The sequence below is a fragment of the Balaenoptera acutorostrata genome, chromosome 8 (genome assembly GCF_949987535.1).
Source record: "Balaenoptera acutorostrata chromosome 8, mBalAcu1.1, whole genome shotgun sequence".
Classification (NCBI taxonomy): Eukaryota; Metazoa; Chordata; class Mammalia; order Artiodactyla; family Balaenopteridae; genus Balaenoptera; species Balaenoptera acutorostrata.
In genome coordinates this window covers 85,506,828-85,524,272 of record NC_080071.1, presented here as the reverse complement: position 1 = coordinate 85,524,272, position 17,445 = coordinate 85,506,828, and the positions used below count along the sequence as shown (strand labels likewise).

Genomic DNA, 17,445 nt, shown 5'->3' with positions numbered 1-17,445 from the left:
GCGTCTCACTCATATAGTGGGAGTGTTTTGTGGATGACAGTTCCATCAGTACCACATGGAGAAGGGTTAGGAGATAGCTCCGCAAAGAATTTTAAAAAAATAAAAAGAAAAAAAGAGGCAGGTGCTCAGAAAAAGGGCTGCTAGATAATATACAGTAGATGTCTGTTTGATCATCTTTTACTGTCACTTTAAAATGATTATATAAGTTGCAGAATAAAAGTGTTCATTTATTTGAATGGAGTCATTATTCACTGAATAAAGATGTTAGGTTAGTCTCCCCCTCCTCCTCTGCTTGATTTTCAAACAACCTTATGAAATACATTGACATTCATGTTTATTCTTGTACAGCAGAAGGAATCTTTCAGGAAATTGGAAAGTTTAATTATTGCATTGCTAGAATACTTTATTATTGGGAGGAGTGCTATATTCTCATTATAGAACTGTGTAGTAGGTTCGATTATATGTGTATATCATGTCAAAGATTAGCATACCTGTAACAGATCATGTGAGAATTAAAAATAGAATGAAAGCTGATAGTGAATATGTATTGCCCAGTTGTCTATTGCTACTTTTAAAGTAATTTGACACAGTTAGAGTGAAAACCATACCTTTTCCAGGAGAAATACTTTTGTACTGAGATGTTAATGTAATGAGAAATAGTTTTAATATTTCAAGTCGAAAAGAAAAATCAATCATAAGTAGAAGGTACCCACGAACATCTTAACTATTTTTACATTAGTAAGGGTCCAGAAAGTAAAATGTCTAAGGCCCTTAATTTGTTGATTCTTTTAAAATGTTGTTATATTTTAAAAATTCCAAGCTTACAGTTGGATATATAAGAGGTTTAATTATTTCACATTTCAAATGTCACACTTTAAAAATGTCACACTTTAAAAAAAGGACTCTATTTTTTTTTTTTTTTTTTTAAGGGTGAAGCCCTGGACTTTGTGTAAATCAGTTTTGCTTAGGAATACTTTTTCAAAAAAAGGAAAAAAAAGAGTAAGACATACCTATATTGTAGAAGACAAATCAATTAGGAATTTTAAGAGAATACTAACTGCTAGTTTCACCTTTATCCAAAGGAATAAAGATTATAGGAATATATTTGTAGGAACAAGTGCACATATTCTTATACTGATAATACAGTTGATCCTTGAACAGTGAGGGCTGCATGTAACTAATAGCTGGCTGTCCTTATCCATGGTTCCTCCACATCCTTGGATTCAACCAACCACAGACCGTGTAGTACTGTAGTATTTACGGTTTACTGAAAAATATCCGAGTGTAAGTAGACCCTGCGTTGTTGCAGGGTCAACTGTAATAAGAGCTTTGATACAAGATTTATACCTAACTTTATTACACTAAGGCTTTGTGGATAAGAATATATTAATTTGATCAGTGATATTCTGGTTGCTTCTCCAAGTGGCATCATAAAAGTAAATGATAAATGCAGTTTTGCTGCATTACAGAGCCTGGGACAGAGAGATGTGTTTGTGGTATGTGTGTTCCCATACATATGTGTTTTAATCGGTTTTCAGTAGGTTGTAGGTTTACACTTTTCCATGTTTCCACCATTTATTACAATACTCCATATTTGACCAGTAGAATGATAGGAAACATTTCAGTTCTACAAAAATACTCTATTTTTATACAGAGAGTTTAAAGTTTTCTAAACGAACCAGTAAAGCAAATTTTAACACCTTGCCACAAGTATATTGAAGATGTACTACTGTCTGTTCTGCTTTAAAATAAGCTTAGAATTGTGTAGTTGGTGGGGTTATGCACTTTTAAGCAAGTCAGTTAATATTTTTGTGTCTGAAAAATGAGAATTATTACAACTTTATATCTGAAAGTGCTTTTGAAAATCTCCATAGCCGATCTAAAATTGTGAAATAGGGACTTCCCTGGTGGTCCAGTGGTTAAGACTCCGTGCTGTTGATGCAGGGGGCCTGGGTCCGATCCCTGGTTGGGGAACTAGATCCCGCATGCCGCAACTAAAAAAAGATCCCGCGTGCCGCAGCTAAGACCCAGAGCAGCCAAATAAATAAATAAATATTAAAAAATAAATAAATAAAATAAAATTGTGAAGGTAGTATGTGCTAGCATTGTCAGTTTGCTGAATGGCCAAAAGAAGGTTAAGCTGTCCTGGTTTTCTAGGAAATACTTTATCTACCAAGCTGAAGTTTGTGCTTCAGCTTTCCTTTTTCCCAGAATTTATGACCTTTCTATCTTCTAAACATGTTTTAGACTTTTGGAAGAATTTATGTAGTTCTCCTCTAAGGAAGTTTAGAGAACAAAATGTGGGGGGTTCTCTTATCAGGCTGGATGGAGTTATATGTCAATTAGCCTGACAGTCATGTTACATTATGGTATTGTGGTATCAGTTATAAATAGTTTTCTGTTCACTCTTGTTTTGGTTTTTCTCTGCCCTGCTTCTCTGTAACTTAGTACAGTTCTTTTAAAGTCCAACACCAAGAACGGATAGAGAGATTGTGGCACATCCACACAAAGGAATACCACTTTGCCATCAAAAGGAATGAGCCAACACGTGCAGCACCATGAGTTCGTCCCCACGACACTGTATGATTCCGTTCATGTGAAACTCCAAAGTAGGCAATAGCAGCAGAAAAGAAGACCAGTGATTGCCAGGGACCTGAAGTGTGAGGGAGGGGATTAATTGCAAGGGCCATAAAGGAACTTTTTAAAGTGATGAAAATGTTCTATGTCTTGATTGTGGTGTTGGTTATATGCGTGAATAAGTTTGTCAAACTCACTGAACCCCATGCACTTAAAATGAGTAAATTTTATCCTACGGAAATTACATTTGAATGAAGTTGTTTAAAGGAGAGTTAAACACCAAAGTCTAAAATAGGGCATGAGTAGTGAAAGTGTCAAAAAGTATACTGTCACCGCAGATTAGCAATAAAGCAGTAGTGCACAATACATAGTTGAATATTATTTTGAATGTCACTAAATAGATGTGAAAATTTGTACTAGTGTCTCTATTACTGTATTATGGTATTTATAGATACTTTAGTATTACATGAACTAAGTAATATTAGTGACAATAATACAAAGGTTTTTAAAGTGCCTTATAAGTGAAAGTACCTTATGTTTTTTTGCAGTTTTAATGTAATGTGCACTGATGGCTTTTTCCCTCTAAATTGTACATTTTTTAGTCCAACTTAGTCACATAATTCAGATAGATAAGTATAATTTAATATTTTCTGAAATATTAGAAAATTTCTAAATTTTTTAAATATTAAAAAATAGTGACATTATTAGCTGAATATATTAAGCTAGCTCCATAATCTGTCTACATGCCATGTCCATCTTTTCAGGTGTCTGGGGTGTGTATCCAGCTAGGCAAAGATAAAATAGTATATAGGATGTCAGATATAGCTTTGTGATCACATCAAATAATTCTGGTGACAGCTATATAGAAAATCAACCTTAAAATAAAATTGAAATTTAAGAAACGCTTAGGCCAGTCTTCTTTCGTCACTTTAAGTTTCACTCTTTGATCCTTTTATGCTGGTTTGAAGAGTCTAGATAATCTTTCACAAAAGTTATTTGGGGTGGGAGGTGGGGGGGAGAAGGGCCCAAAAGGTCTGGTTTAGATTTCTAAATGGTGATGCCTGTCTGAACATAGATATTTGTCGTTATAATTTCTGCTTTGTGTTTAAAGAGTTTTTAATAGCTTGCTTTTCACCTAGCACCTTTCATCATGTATAGTTTAAGTGCAAGTTGGATGAACTGAAGTTTTTAAATGAAGAGTCTAAAAGGTCAAGAAGATGTCTAGAATCCTTTTTACCACCTCTTTCCCAGAACCTTCAGTGGTGTTTTTTACAAAATCAAGAGTAAGGAATTTCTTATCTTTACACTTTTTAAAGCAGTGAAGTGGAAAAAAATTAAAATTTGAGAAGAAACAAATGATCTGGAGAATTGTTATTTTACAGTTGGTCTCGAAGAAAGTTAACATCTATTTAAGATGATGCCAAAAGTTCCAGTGGAAGTATACTCTGTTGACTTTGGAGACCTTTCACTGCTGGGGGGTCTTTGTTTAGATAGAGCTCACCACCCAGTATGTTGTCATGTCATGTACGGTGTAGAGTAACAGTGTTGTTTGGGTGGGGGGGCGGGGGGGGGGAAGTAGACGATGCCCTGATGGCTTCCCCATTGTTCATAAAATAGCAATAAACTTTTCTCAGTTGCTGTACCTTTTCAGAATCCGTTATCCCTATAAAGGTATTAGTTAGATTCCAGAATAACATGTAAAGTATGCTTGATTGACTTTCTCCCCCTAATTATACAGTATTCTGTAAATTGGACATTTGAATAACCTTCAGTTCAAATGTATATATTTCTTGCCAATGAGTTGGTGAAAGAAAACAGTTTGTTCTCTCATGGCCTTATTGATGAGCCTTATATAAACTAGGTGAAATGGGACAGTGCAAAGAGAATGCAGTAAAGTGCTAAATGAAATACAGTAAAGTCCTGAAATACATAGTATATACAAAAAAAAAATCTCTTGGCTTTAGTTAGTGGAGAAGAGTAGTGGAAGAGTAGAGTTGTGATAGGAACTTTTCAAGAGGATGGTTTGAGAGGAGAGGGACTGTCATTCATGGTGTTGGTTAGCTTGCGTCAAGGTTAGGCCAGAGTGAGAAGATTTCTCCTGAACAGGAATGCCAAGCACCACATGAACTTCCCCAATATGAGCAGGCACAGTAAAAGCAAACCATGGAAGTAAACCTGGAGACCGCTAGAGAGGCCGTGGAAGAGTCCGTGGACTTTTGACCGGATGATGACCTGAAGAATTATGTCATTTTTAATTTAAGGTAACTGCTCTTTTAAAAATTTTACTTTTGCATTTCACATGTATAGGTTTAAGAAAATCTACCAAGAAGCGCAGCGAATCCCCACCTGCTGAGCTCCCCAGTTTGAGGCGGAGCACACGCCAGAAGACCACGGGCTCCTGTGCTAGTGCCAGGTAATAATCTGGGCTTTGCCAGTTTATGATTAGTTCATTACCTGTGTTCAGCTTTCAGCAAAATCCTTAATTTTATAAGTTTTTAAAAATTATTAAAATTTTCTCTTGAATGTTGAGCAAAGAAATTTATTCTAATATAGCTAGTATTGTTGTATATTTTTGCGAATTCTTCCCCAATATTTATTTACCTTTTTTTTGCTAAGTTTTAATCATGCCTTTTTTGGACAACACCTTTGTCTTCTACCTTTTCCTCTGCTGTTACATTATTTGCACAGAGTTATTGCCAATAGTTGGACGTCTGGTTGTTTTCAGAGTTCTAGTCTGCCAAAGAAATCTCTAATGAGCATCTTTATGCAGATTTGGGTTATTTTTAAAGGTAGCTAAATTTCCCAGTAGTGTGATTAATGGATCAAAAGGGATGCCTGTTGTAATGACTGTAATATTGCCTAATTCGTTTCTAAAAGTGTTGGTACCAGTTACTGAATTTAATGGGTGAGGGGGAGAGATGTACTTAATTTTCATTTTGTGTTCCAATACCTGTCCTCACAGAAAAATATCGGTTTTGTGTTCTCTCACATCTCCAATTCCCGTTTCTCCCGGTTGCTATTTTGGAGCCCATTTTCAGAAAATTATCTACCTTTGATATATGATACAGTGTATTATTTCATATACTTTATTAACTGATTCAGAATCTTAGGTTAAAGTTAAAAATCTTTTTGTTGCAATTTCATCTCAGATTTTCAGGCTTGGTCAGTTTTGGTCTTGTGCTGGTAATCACAGCCATATGGGACTTCTCCCTCCTTTATATGTAGTTTGCTTTTATATGTACTTTGTTCTCTCTACTAAATGTGCCAGAAACCAGTGATGCAGGTGACTGATTTTAGTTTACCTTTTCCCTACTCTAACTCAGGTCAGTAGAAAGGTTTTAAGCACTTCTTTTTGTTCTTCTCTGAGGTAATCGACTTTATGCTCTTGGCCGTGGGTACAGTAGTAACACAAGGAAACAGTATGACTTGTTACCTAGTGAGTCATAAGGAATGGACTCTTGCCACTTTAATCTCTACTTTTCCACTTATTTCCTAGTTCTGTCAGGATTGTTTAAAATATCTGGAGTTAGTACATCTATTTGCCTTTGAAGTTTGTTGGCAGTACTTTTATGAGGACCTCTGAGAAAATTTCTTAGTTCAGGGCTTTTGTCCTGTTTTGGGCCAAACTTTGAATCCATTTTACCCAAGGTTTATAATCTTAGATATAAACCAAATTCACTGTAGTTGAAAATTAATTTTAAGCTGTATGTGGCGTCAGGTAATCTAGCGTCCTGTCTTTCTCTGCAGCATTCTCTCCTTCTCCTCAGGTCCACTGTCTTGATGAACGAGAAGTTTCTTACATGCTACACACAAGCTGTCTAGCCGCCTAGACAGCTTGTGTGTAGCATGCGCCTGCAGTGCTCTTCATCTCAAACTTTTCTGAATTAGTTGAGATTCCTCTTAAATTTAGTGCTTTCATAGTCGATCACAGCTGCGACTTGGTCTCTTTAGACTAACACACCTTGAGGGCAGCAACCAAATGTTCAGCACAGAGTGTGCCACATGGTTGATGCAAGTTAAATGTTAAATAAATGACTTAATTTGAATCCCACTAACTTGTAGCTTGGTAATTGGGGTTTGGAATGAGCTTTTTTCCCCTGTGAACGAAAGGTTGGCAAAGTAAATCCCTGCTTAGGGAGGAGTTTTAATAATTGAGAGAATAAACTCTTCTAGAACTCATTGGTGATTCAGAGCTTTTATTTACATGTCACTTATGCCTGGTTCCTTGTTCTTTACTAGGCAACATCTGATTTCACTGTAGTTTACTTTAGTCTAAAACATTTCTTTAGTAGTAGGTTTTTGCACTTTTCTGAGGTCATTTGGGGAGCTGCCTTTAAACAATACTAAGTTGTTGTAATTTTGGAAGTCTTCTGTCTCTACCTGATTTGCTTACTGATTTCGCTATTAAAATAGAAAGAAAGTCATCAATAAAATATAGTCTGCTTCATGATAAATGACTGATGATTCCTTTTTCCATATCTTACACTATGCCTCAATCGGAGACAAGTGTCTTCCCAGATGTCATCTGTATTTATTTATAAATATTAAATACTCATTTCTTTTATTTTAAAGGCTAGAGCTATTGTCCATTATTAGGATAGTAATTTTTTGATGATTTAAGTAATCTGGGACTTAGGTGATGGGAATTTTTCCCATCTTCTTCTCTCCCCCTGCCCTGCCCCCATTTTCAGGTATCAGTCTGAAAGTCCATAGAGTGGTCCACTATTTACCCAGGAATTAGGGATCTATTTTAAATGAATTGAATTGTCTCTGCAGAAGGAATCACTTTTCCATGTAGTTGAAGTGTTTAAAAATCACTTCTGTTTGTAAGGATGACAACAGCTCATAACAACACAAAAGCTTGTATTGTCAATGTGATATAGCTTGGATGAGTTTTAAATATACAAAGTCTTGGTTGTTACCCACAGTGATTTTCTACAACAATTTTTATGTAAAAAGAAGAAACTAGCTCTGTGTTCCATGCATTGGAGCTTTGTGCTGTGTGGACGCCGCTCCTGGTCACTGGGGCTGCTGCCTATGATGGCACTTCTCTGTTGTAGTCGGCGAGGCTCTGGCCTGGGCAAAAGAGGAGCAGCTGAAGCGCGTCGACAGGAGAAGATGGCAGACCCTGAGGGCAACCAGGAGCCGGTGAATTCTTCAGCCGCACGGACGGACGAAACTCCCCAAGGAGCGGCAGGTAGATTGGCACTTCTTAAGCCTAAAAAGCGTTTATGTATCTTCCAGATTTATTTGGAGATAAATTACTTTTTAGGGACACCAGATATAATGGAAGATAGGAGACGGATACATCTTAAGATGTTAGCCATCACACTTGTTCGCTTTTGTTCCGCTTTATAGATTTGGTGTCTTGATTAGTTGTATTCATTTGTTGTTGTTGTTGTTGTTTAATCTTTTTCCAAATCCAAATTTGTACTAATTACATTCAAAGGCCTTTTAAGAAGCAGTAAGTCCCTTTCTGTTTAAGCTTCTTAAATATTGATCAGTACATATAATAGTTGCCTACTGATTGTTTGTAAAACTTTAATTTCATAGTAAAAATGTAAGGATGTGGCTTAAATTGCTTCACAGAAGTCTAAATTTTAATTTAGAATGTGTAGTCCCTAAAAAATAACAAGTATTCAGTTTGAATCTAAGCAGCTTTAAGACTAGTACTCCGATTCTTCCAGGTTTCTCATTTTTATTCTCCTAGATGTCTTAGCCCAGCAAAAATTAGGCCCCCCGCCCCACCCCAAGTATGTACCCATTTCCAGTGCCAGAAGGCGGCTGACACTCCAGGGCTTGATTGTGGCTAACGGGTTTAAACAGTAGCTTGTTATAAGCATTTCTCACTAACACTAAGAACAGATACAAAAATATTATAAGTCATCATTATGAACATACGGGTCTGAGTCCCTTAAATCTGGATGATATGCGTAGCTTTAGTTGTAGGCATGTATGTTCTTACTTCTGAACAGAGTTCTTTAATGTATTACTGTTAGTATCAGAATAGGTGCCAGTTTTCTTTAATGCCTATGGTTGATTGTATATCCTCATTTACCAGGAAGGTTCTGGTTTGCCCACTGCTGTCTATGTTCTGTGCCTTTTGTCTCAGCTTTCTGTCCAGCTTAACATCTTTACCAACTTATCTTTCCTGGTTTTGTATGATAGATTACATGGCGAACTTACGGCATCTCTCCTGGTGGTGCCTTTTTCCCAGAATAGTTTTTCTGAAGGGTTAAATGGTAGATTTTTGGAAACATACAGTGCATTGCACATGCAACTCACTGAAGCTCTGTAGAACACACAGCCTATGCTTCCCAGTGTTTTAATATTTATTCCAAGTCTGACTATGGAAGTGGAGCAATTCCCACATGGATGACACTTTGCGAGGGAGCTGCTGAGCGTGTTGTTAAAGTGGACTCATTACAGTAATTACAATAGCTGACATTTACAGAGTGCACACTCCATTGCAGACACACTGTTAAGCACTTTACGTATATTCTCATTTAATATTCAGAACAACCTGCTGAGGTGTGAGGTGCTGTTACCCTCATTTTATAAATGAGAAAAACTGAGATGCATAATGGTTAAGCCTGCCAGGGTTACAAACTAGGATGTGTGACTCTCAAATCCAGGTCTTAGAGAAAAGAAGTGCAGAGTTACAACAGCTGTGGTGTTCTGCTTCCCTATGGTTGCTCGAGTTTGTTTAATTCATAGGGGTGTAATTGGAGGCCAGAATGAAGGGGTGGTGTGTAAAATTTTGTTCCCTGGTATATTTGCTGAAGAGGATAAAAGCTTCAAGGGATTAGGTTCCTGAGATTGCCCTCCTAAAGCCTCGCCTGTGTTTCATTGTCATCCGTATTTGAAATCCCGTTGTGATCTAGGTGCTTTCTGAGTTTATGTAAAAGATACATGTGCATGTTCACTGGTATTAGAGCAGCATTAACTTTATTACCTTTTGGAGGCTGGATCCCTTGTACGTACTGCAGGGGTTCCTCTGCCAGCTCACTAAAGTGCTTCTGGGGAAAGAGGCAGATTACTTATTACTAGCTTTATATTAAGTTCTTCAGTGTAATGTGCTTTCGTTTCTCAGTATGTAAAACTGGAATTTAAAGAAAAGTAAAACCCTCTAAGTTCGTGTACAGTACAAACTGATGGTGGTAACTTAGAGCATCTTATGGCAAGTGTCCATTCGCAGACAGTTCTTATACAGTTGGTATAAGACTCACTTCATTTGAAACATTTATTTTGAAATAATGTTTTTACTAATTTAAAGAGATTAATCTCTTCAGTCTTATGTATATATTCATTTTTCAGTGTTTCTTTATTTTTAAAGATCATTTCTTGACTTATTTCAGTGGCCTCGTTGATATAAGTGTATTTCTTTTTTCACATGTAGATATTAAAGCATTGCTCCACCTTTGGAATACTTGCTTATATCGCCCTGACTTTGCCAGTGTTGTTGACATTTAGGAAAGTTTGTTGATAACGGTGTCCCTTTGGGTCACTCTGAAGTTTACTGTGATGTGGAGTGCAACCCCTCTAGCTCTTCATAGAAGAAATGTCAGCTCTTGAAGTTGAAAGTTAAGTGTTCCCCACATTGTCCCAAGAGCTGAAGGGTTTAGTTTTAGACTTCATTAGAACTGAGCACCCCTTTATAGTGCTGATAAAGTCCTGCAAATCTTAGCGATACTAAGGTGGGGAATCAAGAGGTCTTCTTTATACCCAGAAATCAATCAAAGTAAGGAAAAGTGTTCTGACACCTACATTTTGCATTGGGAATCTTAATTTCACAAGAAATGAACAGGGTCAGATTGTAAAAAGAAAGCAACTCAGTTTTGTAAATTTTTCTCTCCCTAATTATTTTTGGTTAGTGCCACTAAAAATTAGGTTGCTACCATATCACCTGATGCCAAGGCCCATATAAGGTGTAATTATATTCCAAACAACCATTCTTCTGACCTAGCTCAAAAGTTTTTGTGACACTAAAAATGTCTTCCCATTGCCTCCTATACTTAGGTATTTGGTAAACCCTTAGCAGTTCCTGTCAAGTAAAAGTGAATTCTATCAGCTTTAACTGTGTGTTGGAAACTGCCTTACATGGTGCTGTAAAGATATGCTGAGACTAGATGGGAGAGATACCAGTTTAAACAAAAAAAAAGATTGACACCTCTTAAATTCTGACATTGGATTTTCTCTGTTTGATAGCCTTGCTTTTATATTTGTGTCGGGATGGATTTTGTGTGTGTTGCCCAAGGTTTGATGCCTTGATTGAAGCAACTTTCTCGCTGACTGCTATTAATGGGTTACATTTCCTTACCTGCATGACTTTACAAACAGCCACTCACAGGCTAAGCTAGTTTGGTTTATCTAATTTTGTAAAACTTAGAAAAAAGGGAGCTACAGTGAGCAAATGCTTATTAATACTTGCCATCAAAGGGATGGCAGCTGGAAAGGATCTTTTTCCTTGGGTCCAGTAACTGATTTGTGTCAAAATAGGCCCTCAACTTGATTAAAAACCAGAATATCCCTGCTCCTCCTTGTAGTGGGTCTGTGGCTCCCTTAAGGCTGGGACGTCACTATAATAGTCTTAGCAGCTCTTTTAATTCTGTGCTTTTACAAGTTTTATGTCTTGGTTAATGTCTTTGTGGCAGGGCAATTTGAGGTATTTATTATTCATTATGTCAGTTCTTAGAATGATATGTTTAAGAAGTAACTTAAGGTTAAACCTTTAAAATCATAAGTTGTAGATTTGTAGACTGGTTTAAAGTAGAACTAGCAGACCCTCTGATAAACTTTAAAAAAAACCCCAGCATTACCTTAAGTGAACTTGTGATTTTTTTTTCTTAAAAAATGTGTGGTTCCAGAGTGTGCCTTTGCGGGGGGAGCAGGAAAGAAAGAAAAACCAACAATTTTGTTTGCCAAAACTTTGTATTTGCTTTCCACATTTTGTAAAAGTTTCAAAGTAAGTTTACGAGCCCCTTGACAAAGTTCAGTCATAATTGGGACCCAATAGCAGAGTTGGTTGACATGGTTTCTGTATAACGTGGAGAAGCAGCTACACTTAAATCAGAAACTAGTGCTGAAGGATAAATTCAAGACGCTGATAGCGTGCAGTTCGTAAGAGTGCAGCCTATGAAGTCAGACTGCCTGGGCTCACATCTCACGCCCGTGGTTAGTTGTCTGACCTTGGGCAAGCACACGCAAAGACACAAAGCCTTGGTTTCCTCATGTGCATGATAGAGCTTGTAATACTTCTTTGTGTGGTTGAGAGGAAACACACGGACACGTTCTCCGTGTAGTCAGCATTTAGTGAGTGCTACCTACAAGTAGCCTTATAGAGTACAGTTATTATTTCCTTTTTTTTTTCCATCAGAAGTGTGGATTTTGCTAAACTCCATTACTCCTTAATATTAGCATTTCTACTTAGCCTGTAACTCTAAACCATGGGGTTGCCAACGTTTTCTGTGAAGGGCCAGATAATTGATGTTTTAGGCTTTATGCAGGCTCTGTTGGAACAACTCTGTGATTGTAGCACAAAAGCAGCCACAGGTATGTAAGTGAATGAGTTTGCATATGTTTTAACAAAATTTTATTTGCAAAGTGGTGTGCTGGACTGGATTTGGCCTGTGGGCCACAGTTTGCTGATTCCTGTTCTAAACCATACATTTTTCTACAAGTTTTTTAAAAATCCTGGTGAAATTATAGAATACTTAAATGAGGGGTGAAGAAAAGTATTAAGAAAACACAGAGTTGGTGGCTGGTGTATTTACATCTCTTTCTTCAGAAAAACTCTTTACATTCACATATGTGATCCATGTGCCTCTTTTAATAATGACAAAAATATTCTTCCTGCCTTGCATTCTGTCACCATCTGTCAAGTGGACAGGACTTAAGGTACTGTGGATGATGTGGTCATACACAGATGAATCGTCTATGTACAAAAAATGCTTTAGGACTCAACAGACACGAAGAGGAGGGGACAGTAAAACTGCTAGTTTTACAGGAATATATTTTCATCTCCTGGTCAGATTTATAATATTGTAGAATCAACCACTATTTACTTAGACTGAATTATCGATCAGGTTAGCATTTTGGGTAGTAGAATCCTTCTGAATCTGAACTCTTCATTCTGCCTTTGTTTTGACATGTTAGTTGCCCTCTCTTTTGTACTTCAGTGTTTTGCAGTCTTCTGTCAGTTGTAATGTGTATCTTCAATGTTTTGTCCTGGAAATAAGAGAGCGTAATCTTTGCACACTCTTGAAATGAAAGAAAACACGGCAAACGATCGTATCCAGACTATAGTCCAGGAATAAAGCAGACTGAAGAAGGCACACATCTACATGGAACATTTTCCCCAAATGTCAGTTTTGCTTTCTGTTTGTGACTAATTGCCCATCTATTAAATATCACAATGGTTTTTTAGCAGTGTTATCTTTATGGACTTTTGGTAGAGGAGTTCAAGATAAGACTCAATTCAGGAACAGTTTCAAAGACAGGAGGAAACTGTGAAAACCATGTACGAGTGAAATGCAAAGCTTGTATATTATGCTTGTTTCTAATGTAGTTGAGCCATCTTTTTTCCATAAAAGCTACATGATGAAGTCTAGAATAACAGCTGTTGTGCAATGGGCAGACACGTTTGCCTTTATTCATTGTTGTCTGTAAAACTCTGCTTTTTCTTTTTTAAGATAAACCAGACATAATGAATTTAAATGTTCCTCTCCTAACCCTCACCTTCCCCCGCCTCCCCCCCCCCCTTCGAAGCCTCTAGTTCTGTTGCAGGGGCTGTGGGCATGACCACTTCTGGGGAGAGTGAATCGGATGATTCCGAGATGGGACGATTGCAAGGTAAAGAGAGTTACTGAGCTTACAAGAAACTCTTGTCATGGGCTGCCTGTTAACTACTGTTCTTTGTTGAAGTTAATTCGGATAAGCTCATAAAAGTATAATGTAGCAGTGCCCATACCTCCAAAAAAAGCTTTTTATGTAGTGGCGATTTGATGATTTGGAATTGGAAGATGATCCGTTTGGCTCTTCATCTTTACTGTTTAACTAGATAAAAATCTTATATAGTATATTTATTTTTTATGTCTAAAAAGTTTTTTTTCATTATGGTTGCATATATAGCTAGTAATACGTTAAGGAAGATATTGAACAAGGGGTAGCTTAATATATTGTGCTCTGGTACCTAATAACGTATTGCATCTAGTAGGATGCTTTTTTGCTGTGTTCTTTTGTGTTCTTGATCCACTATTTGAAAATGAATGTAGATTGTATACATAAACTCGAGGTATTATAATGTTGTAAGTGCTTTTAAAAAGCAGCTTTATATTATGTATACATTATTTACAAGTACATGGATATGTCTTTTTATTATCTTCAGACAGCTGATTTATAGAATAGATCCCCAATGTGAGGCTTACAAGAAACATTACTGAATCAGTTTCAGATTGCTTTTAAGTTCCTGAAGGAACTTACAGCAATCACTTTTTGACTAGAACTCTTACCAACAGTTTTTCTCACTTTTGGGAACTGATAAAAATGATTTTTTTCCTATGTTTTTAGAGGATCTCATGATCAATATCTGATGGGAAATAATAGAGTGAAATAGCTAAGGTGCTTAACATAACTTCTTCAAAATAAATGTTTACTTTGGGTTTTTCTTGGACCATTTGCATAGTCCCTGCTGGCACGGATATTTAATATCTCCATAAAACCTTAAGATGCCCTGGAGTAGATACATGGGTGTTGTAACTTATATTAATTACATTAGTATATACAAGTGGTCTTGAAAAGTTTAATGTAACTTAAAGTTCAAAATGGAAAGTAATTGTTTAAATCAATTATGTGATGAATCAGTTGTTCGAAACTTCTAGATAAGATCAGTTATATTAACACTTCGACTACTCCTCCTGCCCTTCTTTTTTCTTTAGCTCTGTTAGAGGCCAGGGGTCTTCCTCCTCACCTGTTTGGTCCTCTTGGTCCTCGGATGTCACAACTTTTCCATAGAACAATTGGAAGCGGAGCTAGTAAGTGAATACTTTTAAATTTGTCCTCCCCTCAAAACTCTTAGTAATTAGTTGAGTGCTGTTTTTACTGTTTACCTATTCATGTAAGAGAGTTTTCACATAAGGAAGTTTTCATGAACTTTAACCTGTTTTAAAAAACAGAGCTTCTGCACATTCTTGCCTTAAATGATAGCAACTCTTCAAGATTTTCTCCTTTTCTTTTTGATTACTGAATTGGAACCATTAGAAAACCATCCAAAGTTTACAACAAGATTGACCCTTCATTTTGTTTTTTTTTTGAACTATAGAAGAGTACAGGATCTCAGGTGATTACATTATTATAGCATCTGATTGCATGCTTTGCACAGATTTGTGTCTTGAGTTTTTTATGGTATAATAAAATTTAACCCATTAGGCAGTTGATTATAAAATGAGCCTGAGAGGAAAGATTTCTCAGCAGAATTACCAGTAACTAGACTCATTTAATCAAATTAATATAACCCAGAGATCTTATCATATATGGTAGATATAAGAGTGATTAAGTCTCAGTTTGTAACTAAGAATATGATTTTGCATAATCACAAATTCAGTTAAATTCTGTCTGGTATAGAATATTACCTTTAGCTTCCTTAAGCAATAAAATTTACATTTAAGCATTTTTTTTTTTTTTTTACATTTAAGCATTTTTAAAAATTGAAGTATAGTTGATTTACAATGTTGTGTTCATTTCTGCTGTACAGCAAAGTGACTCAGTTTTATATATATATACACACACACACACACACACACACATTCTTTTTTATTTCATCGATAATATTTCCATAGAATCAGTAGGCTATTTGCAGACTTCAGTCTTGATTAATTTCAAAATTTCTGAAGTGTTACTGAAGGTTGTTAACTCTGACCTTACAAATAAATTTGTACTTATATAATTTTCCATCAAATATTCTAAGTTTTAAAAAAAAATAATGCAATGTGTGTACATGTGCTCATATTATGTGTACTTGATGATTTTAAGAAGCAGCTGGTATTTTCTTTTTAATTTTTGAATTTTATTTTATTTATTTTTTTATACAGCAGGTTCTTATTAGTTATCTATTCTATACATATTAGTATATACACTTCAATCCCAATCTCCCAATCCATCCCACCCCACCCCCCGCCACTTCCCCCCCCTTTGTGTCCATACGTTTGTTCTCTACATCTGTGTCTCTATTTCTGCCCTGCAGACCGGTTCATCTGTACCTGTACTATTTTTCTAGGTTCCACATATATGCATTAATACACGATATTTGTTTTTCTCTTTCTGACTTACTTCACTCTGTATGACAGTCTCTAGATCCATTCACGTCTCTACAAATGACCCAATTTCGTTCCTTTTTATGGCTGAGTAATATTCCATTGTATATATGTACCACATCTTCTTTATCCATTCGTCTGTTGATGGGCATTTAGGTTGCTTCCATGACCTGGCTATTGTAAAGAGTGTTGCAATTAACATTGGAGTGCATGTGTTTCTTTGAATTATGGTTTTCTCTGGGTATATGCCCAGTAGTGGGATCGCTGGGTCATATGGTAATTCTATTTTTCGTTTTTTAAGGAACCTCCATACTGTTCTCCATAGTGGCTGTATCAATTTACATTCCCACCAACAGTGCAGGAGGGTTCCCTTTTCTCCACACCCTCTCCAGCATTTGTTGTTTGTAGATTTTCTGATGATGCCGATTCTGACTGGTGTGAGGTGATACCTCATTGTAGTTTTGATTTGCATTTCTCTGATAATTAATGATGTTGAGCAGCTTTTCATGTGCTTCTTGGCCATCTGTATGTCTTCTTTGGTGAAATGTCTATTTAGGTCTTCTGCCCATTTTTGGATTGGGTTGTTTGTTTTTTTAATATTGAGCTGCATGAGCTGTTTATAGTTTTGGAGATGAATCCTTTGTCCGTTGATTCATTTGCAAATATTTTCTCCCATTCTGAGGCAGCTGGTATTTTTGTTTTTGTTTTGTTTTGCTTTGCTTTTGCTGCCCTGATACTCATCTCTCAAATAACATAGCCTTCTGCAAAGTTCTCGAGAACCCTTGAGTATGGATTTTTATTCAGTGTTGTTTATTAGGCACTGGGATTGTACAGAGTCGTGAATAGGATAATAAGCAGAGTTGTTTCCCACGTGGAAGCTTCCCTGTTAGAGAGTGACCCTGGCAATAAACAAGACAATTACTATATAGTAAAATTTCAGGTCATGTCAATGCAGTGAAGGAAAACAAAGCAGAGTTAGGAAGGCGTTTGTTGGTGTGATGATAGGCTGGTTAAAGGAACCTTTTCTGAGGTGATTTTGTGGAGAACAAAATGGAGTGAGAAAACCAGCTCTGCGGGGATCTGAGGGAAAGAGGAAGTGCAAGGCCGCAGGTGGAAATGAGTTTGGCATGCTCATGAGACAGCAGGAGGGGCCTGTGGAAAGTGAAAGGAGAATGGTAGAAGATGAAATCTGAGAGGTGTAGGTACTTGCCAGGTCATGTTGGACCTTTGCAGGCCAGCAGCAAGTGTGGGATTTAAACTAAGGGTAATCAGGATTTATCTGTATTATGAAAAAGATCAAACATACACAGAAGTTGAGAGTATTAGTAGTAGTATAATAACATCCATGAACCCATCAACAATTATCGATCCACATGACCTGACCATTGTTTCATTTATATCCTCAGTTGTTCTCCCCACTCCCAAGTTTATTTTTTTAACTTTTTCCATTTGCATATATTTGAATTTATATCTGTAAAAATAAGGACATAACCACAGTACTGTCTAAAAAAGTTTATATTAAGAAAATCCTTACTAAGTATCCAGAATTCAAATGTTC

The 17,445-nt window shown here is 36.6% G+C and overlaps 1 protein-coding gene across 18 annotated transcripts in view; it reads left to right on the top strand.

The window, feature by feature from the left end:
• Positions 1-17,445, top strand: part of TRIP12 (thyroid hormone receptor interactor 12) — a 144,447-nt gene that overhangs the window by 68,434 nt on the left and 58,568 nt on the right. For 17 of the 18 annotated variants that reach the window (XM_057551521.1, XM_057551520.1, XM_057551523.1 and 14 more), the window contains 4 exons: positions 4,885-4,990; positions 7,638-7,774; positions 13,345-13,428; positions 14,514-14,609. In XM_057551521.1, coding sequence (XP_057407504.1) covers positions 4,885-4,990; positions 7,638-7,774; positions 13,345-13,428; positions 14,514-14,609 — 423 coding nt within the window. The remainder of the gene's footprint in view (positions 1-4,884; positions 4,991-7,637; positions 7,775-13,344; positions 13,429-14,513; positions 14,610-17,445) is intronic. The other variant, XM_057551532.1, reaches the window with a different exon arrangement.